General features: G+C 41.0%; 1 protein-coding gene across 12 annotated transcripts in view; it reads right to left on the reverse strand.

Moving 5' to 3' along the window:
- Nucleotides 1-16220, reverse strand: part of HHAT (hedgehog acyltransferase) — a 388363-nt gene that overhangs the window by 208579 nt on the left and 163564 nt on the right. For all 12 annotated transcript variants that reach the window (XR_010127770.1, XM_063672407.1, XM_063672403.1 and 9 more), the window contains one exon: nucleotides 9773-9923. Coding sequence is in view for 11 of the 12 variants with exons in the window: in XM_063672407.1 (XP_063528477.1) it covers nucleotides 9773-9923 (151 nt within the window). In the remaining variant the exon portion in view is untranslated. The remainder of the gene's footprint in view (nucleotides 1-9772; nucleotides 9924-16220) is intronic.

Here is a 16220-nt window from a genome sequence, read left to right on the forward strand (position 1 = left end):
ACATTAAGTCTTTGTGGGCACCAGGTAAAGCCTCCACTTCCTTCCTCCATCAGGGCAGCTGTTTCTGGATTGCTCTCTGTAACACAAGGATGTAAGGTAAGAACAGAAGCCCCCAGCAGCCCCACACCATTCACCCAGTCAGTGACTCAGGTTAAACTGGTGACTCCCTTTCTCCCCATCCCTTTCCCCTCGGTGTTGTAAACCGAAAACAAAACTCTGAGCCCCCCAACCAACTGAATGGACCCCTCCTCTTGGCTAAGCGGATTCAAAAATAGACATGAAAAACTAGTTCAGACCATGATGGGAGAAGGGGTTGAACATGCCTCATTATACTCTCTTCCCTTCGAAATTCAGGCACAACTGACCAGCATTAACATTAAAACAGAGATCTTAAGACAAAACAGACTCTTTGTGGCAATAAGATACCAAATTCCAACCTGACTCTAGTATAGCATTACATGACAGATAGCAGGCCCTGAAAGAAATTAAAGTATTTTACCCTAAAATATATCTCTTTGACATATTTTGAAATGACTCTGCAAAGCTGTCTCTTGTGGGGGAAATTTACATTCTGTAGAGAATCCCCTTCCCTTTCCAGGTCCTTTTCTGATCTTGAAGAGATTGGCTGAGAATTGAGCACCTTTTAAAGGTCTGAAGAGGAAATACTTGCCATCTATTGCCTCTAAGAGCTGCCACTTCATCTACATAATAAGAATCTTGGTCTCTACCAACCCCTTCTCTTAACCCAGACATTCCTTTCTATCAATTCTAGGTCTTTAGATAATAACTCTTTTCCCAATTGTTAATCAGAAAATCTTGAAATCCACCTGTGACCTGTAAGCCCCCCCTTCAAGTTGTCCTGCCTTTCCAGACCAAACCAATGTATAACTCACGTGCATTAATTGATGTGTTATATCTCCTTGAGGTATAAAACCAAGCTATAACCTAATGAACACAGGTTCTCAGGACCTCTTGAGACTGTGTCTTGGGCATTGGTCATTCATATTTGACTCAGAATAAACGTCTTTAAATATTTTACAGAGTTTATTTTCATCAACTGTGACACAGACTGAACCCCTCCCATCACTCCCTGAACCATTTCCCTTTCTAGGGAGTCAGTATGTAAGCCACACTCATTCTCAGGTACCCCGAAATTCCAGATCCTGTCCCACAAGCCCCACACTCCAGACCATGAAGGAGAAATCTGCTTCAGTTCCATTTCACTAGAGAGACAGTAAAAGGGAGTGATCAAGAGCACAGACTCAAGAGCCATGTGCTTGGATTCAAATCCCAGCTCCACCACTCACTTGCTGTGTCATCTAAGGAGAGTTACTCAACCTCTCTATGCCTCAGTTTCATCATCTGTAGAGTGGCAAAAATAATAGTACCTACTTCACAGGGGTTTTGTAAAGATTACATACATTGAATATATAAAAGAACTTAGAACTGTCCTTGCAGAAGTGGGAACAAGCCATGTGGGAGGATTTTTTTTCTGAATAAATTACACTTGAGTGTGTGTGCGTGCACAAACACAGGGACACACATTTTCAAAGCTGTAATAGCTCAAGTACCTTCTAATTGATTTTGAGATGTTATCTGATCTTATTACAGGATCAGATAATTTTACTTGCCAAAGGTGGTGAATATTTTAGATGAATTAGACTTGTTCTTAATATTTGTCCATTTCCCTAGATTATCTGTAATTATAGTAACTACTTCATATGATACAAAATTTCAGTTAGAAGGAGTAAATTCAAGAGATCTGTCATACAATATGGTGACTAAAGTAAACAACAGTGCACTGATAATTGCTAGGAGAATTCTGTTTAAATCTGCAAAAAACTTCTCACTAAATTATTTGATATTGGAAAACAGTTACTTTTTCAGAAAAAAATGTTATATTAACATCTAATGGGCTTAATAATGTTGTTTTAAATGAATTTAAAACATTGTTTAAAAATAACTGTCCTGGTAGAATGTAAACATTGTGTGTTCTTCACGCTGCTGCTGCTGCTATTGCTGTTATTATTACAATTATTATTATTAGAGTTTGGGCTATTCTGAGGATGTGTTTTAGCAGGGCTTCTCTCCCAGCCTTGCATCCAGTTCCTTATCTTCTTCTATAAGGCATTAGGATATCTCCTTTCAGCACCTCCCTCAGAAAAATCCTACCTCCAAAGATAAACAGTTGCCAAACTCCTCTCTCCTAGCCAAGTCTGAATTCAATCCCTTTTTCTTCCTTTACATTTGTAACTTTCTCCCTCATCTCTTATCTAGGATGTGGCACAACATCTGATAAAATAATGACAGTAATAAAGTAAGAAAGGCAAACATTCTTCTTTCTAGATTCCTTACAAGGCAAAGCCATTCTCAAAGAAATTGCGGCAGATGTGATATGTTGGCATGTCATGTATTAATACTTAATGAGAAAAACAGGGAGATGACAGTGGAGTATCAATAGCAGTCATGGTACGGTACACCTACAGCCACACGTCACCACATGCTGCGAAGCCGCTCAGCTGCCAGACCTCAATACTTGGAAATCTTGCTCTTAAGACCTGGTAATCAAAATTTCAGAAGAGTGACCACCTGTCCATTCAGCACAGCTTTCGACTGAATGCTGGGCACTGAGGAGGGTGCTAGGGTTACAGCATTAAACAAGAATAAGACATGATCACTGCCTTCAAAGGGCTTCTAGGCTGATGGGTTGCAACCAAGTAGAGTGTGACTATTACCATGAAAGGTACAGGGTTCCAGCTCCATTAGGAATTGGATACCCTTTATAGTATCTCCATCTTACAGAGAAGGAAACGAAGGCACAGAGAGGTCATCAGCTAATAAGTAGTGGAGCCAGGATTCAAACCCAGGCAGTTCAGGCTCTAGATCTGTGGCCTCAAACACTATGTTCTGGTGACTGGTGATCAACATCTTCCATCTGAAAATGTCTGGTGCTTCTTACATCAGATTGCTTCTTACTCTAAAAGTCATCCAAGAGCTTGTCAGTAGTAAAGGCACCCCAAAAAAATCTTCCACACAGGGAGAAAATGGAGAAGAGGACACACTATCTGTGAAGCAAAAATAAATCCAGGAAGCAAAACATAATGATGGTTCGTAAAATTTGCTTTAACTTGATAGTCCCTTTCCACTTTGATCTATGGAAGTCTGTGTTTGAAGGAAAAGGTAAGGGGATTTTAAAATATGAATGTTACAAGAAAGAAAACATGTTTTGAGTTTGTTGAGATGGGACTATGAGAGAGGGGGGTTGACTAAGGTAGGTACCTAAAATGTGAGGTAATATAAATGTCTAGTGGCTGGAAACTGCTTGCAAAGCTATATGAATGAATAAGAGCTCTGTGAGCGGTGAGGCAGAGGTCATACTGGGGCAGATTCAGGGGACTCCCATGCGTCTAATTTGAAATCTGTCTTTCACCTTTTGTCACTCACCTCTTCTACCTTCCATCTACTTCAACACTTAGCACCCTATCAGGTCTCTCTTTTCTGAGAAATTAAAAAACAAACAAATGGTGGGTCTGGGCACAGTGTCTCATGCCTGTAATCCCAGCACTTTGGGAGGCCAAGGTGAGAGGATTGCTTGAGGCCAGGAGTTCAAGACCAGTCTGGCCAAAACAGTAGAGACCCTTCCTCTACAAAAAATTTAAAAATTAGCCAGGTGTGGGGGGAAAGCGGAGGGAGTGCATTAGGACAAATACCTAATGCATGCGGAGCTTAAAACCTAGATGTTGGGTTGATAGTTGCAGCAAACCACCATGGTACATGTATACCTATATAACAAACCTGCACATTCAGCACATGTATCCCAGAACTTTAAAAAAAAAAAATTGGCTGTGTATGGTGATGTGTGCCTGTGGTCACAGCTACTTGGGAAGCTGAGGCAGGAGGATCACCTGAGCCCAGGAGGTAGAGGCTGCTATGAGCTATAATCACACAACTGCATTCCAGCCTGGGTGACAGAGCGAGACACTGTCTCATAAATAAAACCGCAAATGAACAAATGGCATAAATTTTACTCTATTTGTAATGATTATTAATAATTGTTTATATAATTATGTAATGATCAGTTAATCATTTATATTTTGGTATCTCTGCAGCATGCCTGCAGTGTATCCAGTGCTTTAGTACATGATCTTACCTAACCCTTACAACAATGCAGTGAGATGAGTACTATGATCAGCCCCATTTTAATGCCTCAAGAAACTGAGGAATAAGGAGATTTGTGGGGGTGGGTGTACTTTAGCACAGGGATCCTGGTGGTCATCTCCCTTCAATGTGGCTGGGGCTAATAGACAAGTAGAGGGGAACACAGGCATCATCTAGTGACAAGATGCTGTTCCTGGTCTTTTCATCTGACACCTCAGTCCTCCTCTCACATAAGGAAACAGACAAAAATGACAAGACCAAGGCCCCTCCTCTGAAGGTCCAGCCCATACTGCTTCCACCATAGTCTCTATCTCTGAATGATCACATCTCCGGTGCAGAGCTGAAATTGATCCTTTCATCAGCCAGTCCCATCACTGCTCACTTCCTCCCTACCTGGCCCATTAGCAGGAGGACCTCTCAGTCACCTCTGACTTTGTCTGATTTTTATTATTATTATTATTATTATTATTATTATTATACTTTAGGCTCTATGGTACATGTGCGCAACGTGCAGGTAAGTTACATATGTATACATGTGCCATGCTGGTGCGCTGCACCCACCAACTCGTCATCTAGCATTAGGTATATCTCCCAATGCTATCCCTCCTCACTCCCTCCACCCCACAACAGTCCCCGAAGTGTGATGTTCCCCTTCCTGTGTCCATGTGTTCTCATTGTTCAGTTCCCACCTATGAGTGAGAATATGCGGTGTTTGGTTTTTTGTTCTTGCGATAGTTTACTGAGAATGATGATTTCCAATTTCATCCATGTCCCTACAAAGGACATGAACTCATCATTTTTTATGGCTGCATAGTATTCCATAGTGTATATGTGCCACATTTTCTTAATCCAGTCTATCATTGTTGGACATTTGGGTTGGTTCCAAGTCTTTGCTATTGTGAATAATGCCGCAATAAACATACGTGTGCATGTGTCTTTATAGCAGCATGATTTATAGTCCTTTGGGTATATACCCAGTAATGGGATGGCTGGGTCAAATGGAATTTCTAGTTCTAGATCCCTGAGGAATCGCCACACTGACTTCCACAAGGGTTGAACTAGTTTACAGTCCCACCAACAGTGTAAAAGTGTTCCTATTTCTCCACATCCTCTCCAGCACCTGTTGTTTCCTGACTTTTTAATGATTGCCATTCTAACTGGTGTGAGATGGTATCTCATTGTGGTTGTGATTTGCATTTCTCTGATGGCCAGTGATGGTGAGCATTTTTTCATGTGTTTTTTGGCTGCATAAATGTCTTCTTTTGAGAAGTGTCTGTTCATGTCCTTCGCCCAGTTTTTGATGGGGTTGTTTGTTTTTTTCTTGTAAATTTGTTGGAGTTCATTGTAGATTCTGGATATTAGCCCTTTGTCAGATGAGTAGGTTGCGAAAATTTTCTCCCATTTTGTAGGTTGCCTGTTCACTCTGATGGTAGTTTCCTTTGCTGTGCAGAAGCTCTTAAGCAAAAAAGAAGTACTAAGAAACTACCACTTCCTGAGGACCTACTATACGCCAGGCTCGCTCAATCCTCATGGCACCCCATGAGGCAAAGTAGTAGTATTCTCCTCATATTAGAGATTAAAAGATTGGCCCAGAGAATTTAAATTATGTGTCCAAAGTCACATAACTAGTAGGTAGCCGGCTCTTAGTCACTAGACTGCTGCCAAAAAAAAAGCAGTCTTTTATTACCAGCACCTATTTGACCTTTTCTTCTTTATGCTCACCCTATTCCAGCCTTCTACCCAACAATGCCAGTAGACATGATAATGTACTTCACCAGCTCCAGGACCACCATCCTGCCCTGAAACTGGTGGTTAAGCATGTTTCAAAGGCAGTACTAATGCAAAGCCAGCAGTTTGTAGAGCTGATTTATCATCTAATATGCCGGACCAACTCTCTACCTAGGGACCTAAATTCTCCTATTGACCTAAAAGCCCATGAAATCAATGCCTCACTAAAAGAAGGTGCTTAGATTCCTCCTCATTCTCAGCCTAAAGATACTCCTATATATTAAGGTCTAGCAGCCACCAACAGCACCCAGATCCCCCTGGGATAAGCAAGGATGCATGAGTTTGCCTCTGAACACCTGAAAGCATCATAATTCAAGAAATGCAGAGGGCAAGCTGTGCAGGATTCCTGAAATAATTGAAACTGACCCATAACTCACCAGCCACCATGGGAAATTCTATCGCTTTGCTTCCATAGCTAGAAATCAAATCACGAAAATAGGATCAGATCTCTAATTTGGAGTCTTAGACATGCAACGTCATCTTTAATGACTCCTGGCAAAAAATGCTCATTACACATCTCAGCCCATCTAAATTAAAATGTGAAATCCAAAAATTAAGCAGAAACTTATCAATTTCTCAGGTCCATAAGACCCCAGAAAAATCATGCAAGTGGGAATACATGTACTCCTTGGAGTCTTGTTATATCTGTAAATAATCTGAGCAGAAATTATATGAAAAAGAAGATTTAAGAGGAAAGAAAAACAAACCCATCAGGTCCTAACTTTCAGGTTTGGGCCCTCTCGGTGAATTGCAATTTTTCATAGTCAATTTGAACTAGCATGGCAAGGAAGATTATCTCTCTGGTAATGGCCAATTTTATCTGTTCTATGATGTAGAGCTCATATTCCTCTGATACGGCAGGCTGCTGACTTCAAGTCTCTCAATGCTAAGTAGGCTGAAAGATGATGCAATCAGTCAGCACGGTGTTCAGGAGGGTATGGCTCCATTAAAATGGGTTGGGGGGGGGGTGCTAAATATTCCTCTATCAGCAGTTCTAAACCTCATTCAGCGTAGATCTTTGAGAAGTTCAGGTAAGCATTAAGTCATCTCTGGAGATTGTTTTTACATTTCTTCCCTCCACTTCCCATCCACCGTGCCCTTTATGTCACCATGTGAATAGCTGACATGACCCAGCAGAATAATTTGCATCACCAGCGTTCACATCTGCTCATGATTAAATTCATCTCAAACCTAAATCTAGGAAGAGAGCCATTCCCTGTCTGCAGCAATACTTCAACAGATGGCCCAGAAAAAGTAAGGTTAGCTGTTAATAGAAATTACAAATTCAAAACCTAGTTTCCTTTAACAAGCATTCTTAAAGAGAAAAGTTAGAGAATGAGACCAGGACAAGTGTCAGGGTTATGCCACCAGATACTGAACATGAAAGATGGTCAACCTCCTCCTACTAGTAAAGGAGCATCTGCAAATCACACAAAAGAGACACTCTAATTGTTATTCTATTTTTTTCAATTAAAAAACTACTTCTGAGTCTTACATTGTACACTGCCTCAGAAAAAGTTCATCTCCATACCTAAATTTAACTACTTAGTATGGAATGGCCATTCTGTGCAAAGACATGTGTGTTTCTAAGTATAATTAGTAGCCTGGAAAATCCTTCAAGAAACCTAAAATGTGGAGTGGAAAATCTACACCTATGCATACTAAAGAAGCTAGGATAAAAGTCTAGGTCACTCCCAGGAAAGGCCCTGTTACTTTGTCACATGCCCTCAAAAACACCTCTTTTTAGAACGACATCACTCCAAGGGGTCACCCCAGAGCTTCCTCCTCAGATTAACTTTTCATTACTACTCTTTTGTCCACATTTGTCTTAAATGAGGGAGAGGAGAGACTGTTTCAGCAGCCTGGGGTCTCAACTATATGAGTCTAGTTCTAATCAAGACAGTGACAAAGGTCTTGACAGACATGTTCTCTCCACCTCTGTGGTTGATATAGAACTGAAGGTCTTCCTTGGACAAAAAAAATATATATTAAAATAAAGGACAAGACAATCATTTTGAGTATGAAATATAGTCAACTGCCAAAACTGCCTCTGGTGACACAACGGGTTGGTATTTATGGACATGGACCCAGAAACCAGCACGTGTGCCAGGGAGTTATGGTTTTATCATGCCAGCCAATATGGGAGAAGCCTTTTAGGGGTATGTGCTTCCCAAGAAATGCAAGAGTACAAGCATTCACACTGAGTAGGCAGAGGGACTGTGCAAGGTTCACACCAGACACTTGTGACATGTTCCCAAATCATGCTGGGTCCCAACCCATTGACTCAGTAAGTGACTTTGATGAGTAAATCAAAAGTTAACAGAGCCTTCCAACCAGGGTCATCTTTTCAACAAAAACCACTCCCTGGCCTTCTAGTGAGAGAGCACCTCTTTGCCAACATTCCCCAAACTTGCCATGAAACCAGGGCAACCTGTGATATTTGATGAAGTAAGGGCAGATCAGAGTAACTACTCAACATTCCTTGCAATGTCATTGCCTTCAAAAGAAACTCCACCTTTTGAAGGGTTTCTTTCAAAAAGAAACCTTGCAATTCCTTCCTTGAATTCCTTGCAATTCCTTGCAATTGCAATTCTTTTCAATTCCTTGCAATTCATTCCTTGTAATTCCTTGCAATAACCATATGAAATTTCTTACTCCAAGAAGCAAACTAGACCAAAAATAAAATGTATTTAGAGAGGCTTTGATAAATTCAGCATCTGTAATAAGTTACTATGAAAAATCAGGATGTGGAGTGCTACCTACCTCCTTTTGAATGGCAACATTAGATATGGCAGTATTTATTGAGCTCTTCCCCTACCTGTGTCTTGGTTTTTTTGCCTATAGAGATGAAATTTAAGAATGAATAAGCCTGTGATCCCAGCTACTGGGGGGCTGAGGCGGAAGGATGTAGCCCAGAGTTGGAGACTAGCCTGGGAAACATAGCGAGAACTTGTCTCAAAAATTAAAAAAATAAAAAGGAATGAGCCACATGAATAAGGCACCAACTCCATGGTTGTGCCAGTGCTGAGCCTGAGGTTCTTCCATTAGGTTTTCAATTGCAAACTCAATCCTGTCACTTGTTACACTCTGGAAGTGATAAGAGGAACACAGCAACAAGTCCATCACGTTGAAAACAACAATCTGAAATGGCAGGGGGACTAAGCAAAAAAAGACTCCACACCAACCAGAAGACTATGGGTCAAAATCCAGAAAAGAAAATTTCAGAAAAAAGTATCTATTATGTCCACAGAGCATAGGAATAACACAAGTGTTAAAGCTAACATTGGTAAACATCTATTATATACCACCTGCTCTACATGCATTAGGTTATTTAATCTTCAAAACAACTCCCGGAGACAGGGATTATCTTTACTACTGTTTAAGAGATAAGAAAAATGAAACTTAGATTTAGTAAACAGTATACTGCAACACTGGCCTAACCTACTATCCTGAGTCTATTTTTCTTAACAGTCTCACATACACTGATGTCATTTTCAAGAAAAAGAGAAAGCAATGAAAAAAATCAAGATACAGTAGCCTTTCCCAGGTTAGTAAGAAACCACTTCAAACATAACCCTTTGTGCGTCGGTACACAGACTCAGAAAGAAACTTTCTTATCTCACCTATCTACGTAGACTAATCATAATTGTGAGAGACCCAGAAAGCATGGATTAGTCATCCTGTTAGTAGGATGAAGACATGGATGCCAAATGCAGCTTGAGCGAGAGACAGGGAGAGGATAGTAGCTCGAACCCTTTGAGGCTGGCCCAGCCATGCTCCTCCCACTGGACACGCCTGACCAACTTTAGCAATCGCAGCGCCTGACCTCCACATCCCGGTGAAACTGAACATGGTGCTCACGCAGCGAGGGAGGGCGGGTGGAGTGAGTCCATCCAGGCGCATGAGCAGAGCCGGCACGCCAAAGAGCACCAAGTACTTCACGTAGAAAAAGAGCACCTGGGCTAACGCCAGTCCTCCTGAAAGGCAAACAGGCCGGTCAGACACATGGAAGAGAATCACAGCAGTTTCCTGGAGGAGACCAACACCCCAGGAGCTATGCCAACTGCCCCGCTTCTCCCCACACCCCTTCCTCCCTTCAACTCGCACATTTCACAAAAGTATCCCACATTGGTTTTATTCAATGAAATTTTTTGGTTAACAAATAATGAAATTTCATTATTGTGACAGGCAAGAGGACCTCTTAGGAGTCATGCTTTTACAGATGCTAGGAAAGAGAATGCCCAAAAATGTGTACATTGCATGAAAAAACTATTTCAAAGGGGAAAATCCTTCCCAAAATCTTTTAAAACCTATGTGATAATGGGTACAAAAAAAAAAGAATAAGATCTAGTATTTGACCGAATAACGGGGTAACTTTAGTCAATAATTAAATACATATTTTAAAATAACTAGAAGAATACAATTGGGTTATTTGTAACACAAAAGATAAATGCCTGAGGTAACGGATACCCTATTTACCCTGATGTGATTATTATACACTGAATGCCTGTATCAATTACTATGCATCGTATGCCTGTTTGCTGTATCTCACATACCTCATACATATACACATCTACTAAGCACCCACAAAATTTAACAGTTAAAAAAGAAAACCTACATGAGTCTACACCCATTAGGATAACTAGAATCAAAAAGTCAGATCAGCAAGTGTTGAAGAAGATCTGGAGAAACTGGAACCACCAGGCACAGCTGCTGGGAGTGCAGAGCGAGGCAGCTGCTTTGGAAAACAGTCTGGTGGTTCCCCAAATGATTAAGCAGAGTTACATATGACCCAGCAATTCCACTCCTTGTTATATAACCAAGAGAAATGAAATGTTCACACAAAACACATGTTCACACAAAAACTTGTACCCCAATGTACATAGCAGCATTATTCACAATAGCCAAAAGAGACCACCTAAACATCCGTCAACAGATGAATGGATAGACACAATGTGGTCTGTCCATACAATAGACCATAAAAAGGAATGAAATACTGATAAATGCCACAACGTGAATGAACCCTGAAAACATGAAGCTAAGTGAAACAAGCCAGTCACAAAATACCACATATTGTATTATTCCACTCATGTGAAAGCCCAGAATAGGGAAATCTATAGAGACAAAGTAGATTAGTGGTTTCTTGGGGAGAGAGGGCAGCAATGAATAAAAGGCGGGGTTTCTTTTGAAGGCAATGAAAATATTCTAAAACTGGTGGTGGTGATAGGTGAATCATATCTGTGAATATACTAAAAGTTACTGAACTGTACACTTTAAATGGGTGGATTTTATGGTATGTGAGCTATCTTGCAATAAAGCTCTTTAAAAAAAAAAAAAAAAAAAAAAAGAAGGAAAACTCACATGAAGCCCTGAGGTCTAGTGGGGTAAGGAGGCAGTGGGTCCGCCATAGCAGTGCCCACAAGGAGAAGGCCACAAGCTAAGCCCAGAAGGAATCTCCAGGGAAGACAATAAATGGCCACATGCTCTCTCACCTCAAGGTTGCCCACCCCACTGGGCAGAAAATTACTGCAGGACATGTCGGTGTGGCAGACCAGGTTATCTTCTGGGATATTCTGAAGGAAATAACCAAGCTTCAGAGAGGTACTAGCAGAAAATACCACTGTCTGACCTCCTTGATGCTACACTAGGATCTTTGAAAGAATGTCACTATTATCGAGTGTGTGGCTATAAATGGTAACCCTGGTGCCAGAAGAAAAACATAAGCCACTTTCTGAATATACAGTTTGGGTGATGGCAGATGGTGGTTCAAATGTGAAAGCCATAAGTCCTACAAGGAGAAACCCCCAGGAACCGCTGTGTCTCCTTCCCATTCAGAAGTGATCAAACAGGTTCTTCAGACTTTTGGAAATCAGACTACAGTCATACCTGCTGGAAGGGCTAGGAATAAACTTTCAGCATTCTTAGATGTGCCTGATAAGAGTCAGGTAAAAATCTGGTATGTGTGTGTGAATACATATGTATATATACACGTGAATATAGGTATACACCACACGTTCAGCAAGAAGTCAGACATATGTCATAGCAATACTATCATAAAATACTTGAAGGGCATGTGATCACTCTGAGTGATAAATCAGTTTCACTGGCTGAGATGGCAATGAAGGAGGCTCCCAACTCATGCAAAATGAACCACTAGGCTCTAGCCAGAAAAATTCCACAACTAGAGATGGCAGGACATATAAGTAAGAATGACTGAATAAAGGGCACAATGCTTCCAGAGCTGAAAATGATCCACCTGAAGAACTGAAGGCATCAATGGACCTATGGAAGACTATGCATGGTTAAGGCCATGCCAAGCTCTTGCGTATATGAAGCATCACAGACTTCTCCTCCCTGCTAACAGGATGCCAGATCAGGAGAAATGGGTTGTTTCATGTCTCAAGTATTGCTTTATTTTTCACATTATTTTTGTACAGTTGTCAGATCCAAGGCTTATAAATTAAAATCTGTGGCTGAGTCTACATTTTTATGAGTCACTATTTGCACAAAATATTCACTATTTGTTAGTACTTTCATACAGAACTGGGCGAAGGAAAAGATTGATTTTGCATAGACGTTTAATAAACTCTACTGCTAAATATAATTAAAGATAAGGTAATTGGGCTTGATTTTGGGTTTTTTTTAAACCGCTATGTGAATGGAAAGCACAAGAAGTGATACAAGTGCTCTATTTTCCTGCCACTGAATATTTCTTATGGCTTAAGATATGAAAGGCTTAAATAGATTTTTTTCCTTGAAATTTTAATATCTGGTTTACAAGCTTATAGAAAAGACACATGATTTTTAAAGCATTATTAAATTTAAAGATTAAATTACAAATAATAATTTGTGACCGCATATTCTCACTCATAGGTGGGAATTGAACAATGAGAACACATGGACACAGGAAGGGGAACATCACACTCTGGGGACTGTTGTGGGGTGGGGGGAGGGGGGAGGGATAGCATTGGGAGATATACCTAATGCTAGATGTCGAGTTAGTGGGTGCAGCGCACCAGCATGACACACGTATACATATGTAACTAACCTGCACATTGCGCACATGTACCCTAAAACCTAAAGTATAATAATAAACAAATAAAATAAAAAATAATTTGTGTTAATTTTCTTTAAAAATTGTGTTTGTACCATGGATTTCACTACTCTGCTGTCTTGCTGTTGATTTTCATTATCCCTTTGAAAAATGCATGGCTCAGCCAGACGCAGTGGCTCACGCCTGTAGTCCCAGCACTTTGGGAGGCTGAGGCAGGCAGATCACCAGGCCAGGAGATCGAGACCATCCTGGCCAACATGGTGAAGCCCCATCTCTACTAAGTAAATACAAAAAATTCGTCGGGCGTGGTGGTGCATGCTTATAGTCCCAGCTACTCAGGAGGCTGAGGCAGGCGAATCGCTTGAACCTGGGAGGCGGAGATTGCAGTGAGCCAAGATCGTGCCACTGCCCTTCAGCCTGGTGACAGGGTGAGACTCTGTCTCAAAAAAGAAAAAAGAAAAATGCATGGCTCATTCTTCTTTCCCCTTGACCTAAAAATTAGTCTCTTTCCCTTTTAAGATTTGGTCTAAGTTTCAGGGTTGACCCTAAATATTTTGCTGCATTCTCTTGGGCATACAACGCGCAGGAAGGCAACGTAAGACTATAAATGACACTACTCTAATTGCAAGTTATATGACAAATTGAACTAGCTTTCGTTATGCTCAAAAATATTACATTTTACTATTTTTCAATACTTTAACAAATATTTCTGGGTTTGTATGTATAAGATTTTCTCAATTAGCAAGAGTTATGATTGATTTTATCTAACCCAACTGCTTCCCCCACAAAAAAAGCCATATATGAGTTCACGTATTACACACTCCTTTGACATTCATTCATTCAACAAGCATGTGCAGAGGGTATGACTAATGGAATCACCAGTTATGTCCTATGAGAAGTAGACTAGAGGTCAAATCGGGTGGGACCTAGCTTCAGGGGACTCATAGTTTCACTGCAGTCTCATTTATCCTTCTCTTTTGCCATACAGTATTTTCTTCTGCCTCTGTGCTCTACACCTCCTTCTTTTCTTGGCAAAATACTATGTATCCTTCAGATCCCAGCTCAAATATGGTCTGATCTCATTCATTTAACATACAGTTATTGAACATCAGCTCCTTGCCAGGCACTGAGCAATATGGTGGTGAATAAAAAGGCATGATAACAGCCCTTATAGAGTGTTATGGTCTGTTAAAAGAGAAAAGAATGTAAATTAGGAATGAGATTAATATCCACCTAAACACAGAGGAACGGACACCATTCATTGAAAATTTAACAAACGTTCATTGTGTACATATGTGCCAAGCATGGTTCTAGGTGCTTGGAATGCATCAGTGGGTACTCCTGCTTTCATGGGGCTTATACCCTAGCAAGAGTCAACAAAATAGGCATAAAAATGAACTTTATATTAACTTAGGAAGTATGACAGAATGACTTCCCAACAATGGCTGCAACTGTATCTTTCATCCCATATGGTCTTCTGCAATGTGACCTTGCCACTCCCCCAGCAAGAGTAAATCTGGGCAGGTCCTAGGACCAATAGATATAGAAGAAGTGATGCTGTTCTAATTCCAAGGGTGGTCTGCCATTGGCCTGGAACCTTCCACTTCCTACCTCTTGGAATGCTCAATCTTTGAACACTATCTCTTAGAACCCAGTTGTCATATAAAGAAGCCCAAGTCACACAGAGTGGCCACATGAAGATGTTCTGGTGAACAGCATCAGCTGAGCTCCCAGCTGACAGCAGCCTCAATGGCCAGCCATGTGAGAAAACCTCTTGGACATCCTGCCCAGTTACACCTTTGAAAGATGGCAACCCTGGCTGATGTCTGACTGCAACTATAGGACAGACCCCAAGCAAGAACTACCCAGCCAAGTACAGTCAACCAACAGAACAGGGAGACAGAGGCAATCATTGTTTTAAGCTAGTAAGTTTGGAGATGGTTTGTTATTCAGCAACAGCCAACTGGGACAGAGGACAATAAATGCAATGGAAAAAGCAAAACTGTAGAACAGGATGAGGGCGCTCAGAAGTGTTGAGGTGGCAGATGCTGCCCTTTTTCAAAGGAGAGTTGGGGTGGTCTTCATCAAAATGAGGACATTTGAGCAAAAACTTGAAGGGGGTGAGGAGGTCAGCTATGCAGCCACCCTGCTTCCTCTTGGGCTTTCATCATACTCCCTTCTTATGATCTGTCCTCTCTCATCATACTCCCTTCTTATGATCTGTCTGTCCTTATCCTATCAGACCACAGTTGTACATATGTGTGTATAGCTTAAGACCGTAGGTTCCTTAAGATCAGGAATGGTGTCTTATACCTCTTGCATTCCCAGCACTTAATATCTGCCATATGGTTGATGTTTGATAAGCATTTCTTTAAGAAGTAACTGAATGAATAATTCACCTTATACTGCAGTAGGAAGACAAACTGTATCACAGTACTTCTGGGAAGTGTATACAGTCAGCTCTGAGGATTTTTAAGTCTCTACTGAAGTTCAGACCTGCCACCAAATCAATGAGTCTTCTGTAGGTTTGGGACTTTGTATTCCCAGTATCAAGAACATTGGTAAAAAGGAGAGAAAGAAATCCTAGCACTAGGTTAGCTGTTGCCTTGAAGGTACTAAATGTGTAGTTAATTCTGCCTAACAGCAGGCTACCTCCAATTGGGCCATCTTGAAACTCAGCTCGTCCAAAACAGAATTTAGCTTCTCCCCCTGGAAACTATAAATGGCACAGATTTTCAAGACAAAAGGAGATGAATGCCAAATTCTACAAGAGTTCTAGGAGGGCTGAGAAAAGATCCCAGCTAGCTCCCCTGGAATTTAGGCCTTCCCAGATTGGCATACATACCTACCCAGCCCTTCTTTGTGTTTAATCTTGCCTTGTCATAATTTTAACTAAAAATGAAGAAGCTAGTGATTGGATCCCATGTGGCTGATCACCTTCCTCTTGGCTCTATTCCACAAATGAGTGGCTAAAAATCTCACGCTGAAAGGTGGAGGGAATGGGAAGGAGAAGCAAAGGCCAGACCCAATCTATTTTTCCTGCCCTGACATTCCTGTCCTCATTGATCTACTCATTTTATCCAATTATTCCCTTCACTTTCTCTTTGCTCACACTCATTTCTCTGCCTAGAGGTCCCCTTCCTCCATTTTGTCTGTCAAAACTCTACCCTTAAGGGTAGAGTTACCCTTAAAGTGCCATTACCCACCTTAGTGCCATATT

Source organism: Pongo pygmaeus, chromosome 1 (genome assembly GCF_028885625.2).
Source record: "Pongo pygmaeus isolate AG05252 chromosome 1, NHGRI_mPonPyg2-v2.0_pri, whole genome shotgun sequence".
Taxonomy (NCBI): Eukaryota; Metazoa; Chordata; class Mammalia; order Primates; family Hominidae; genus Pongo; species Pongo pygmaeus.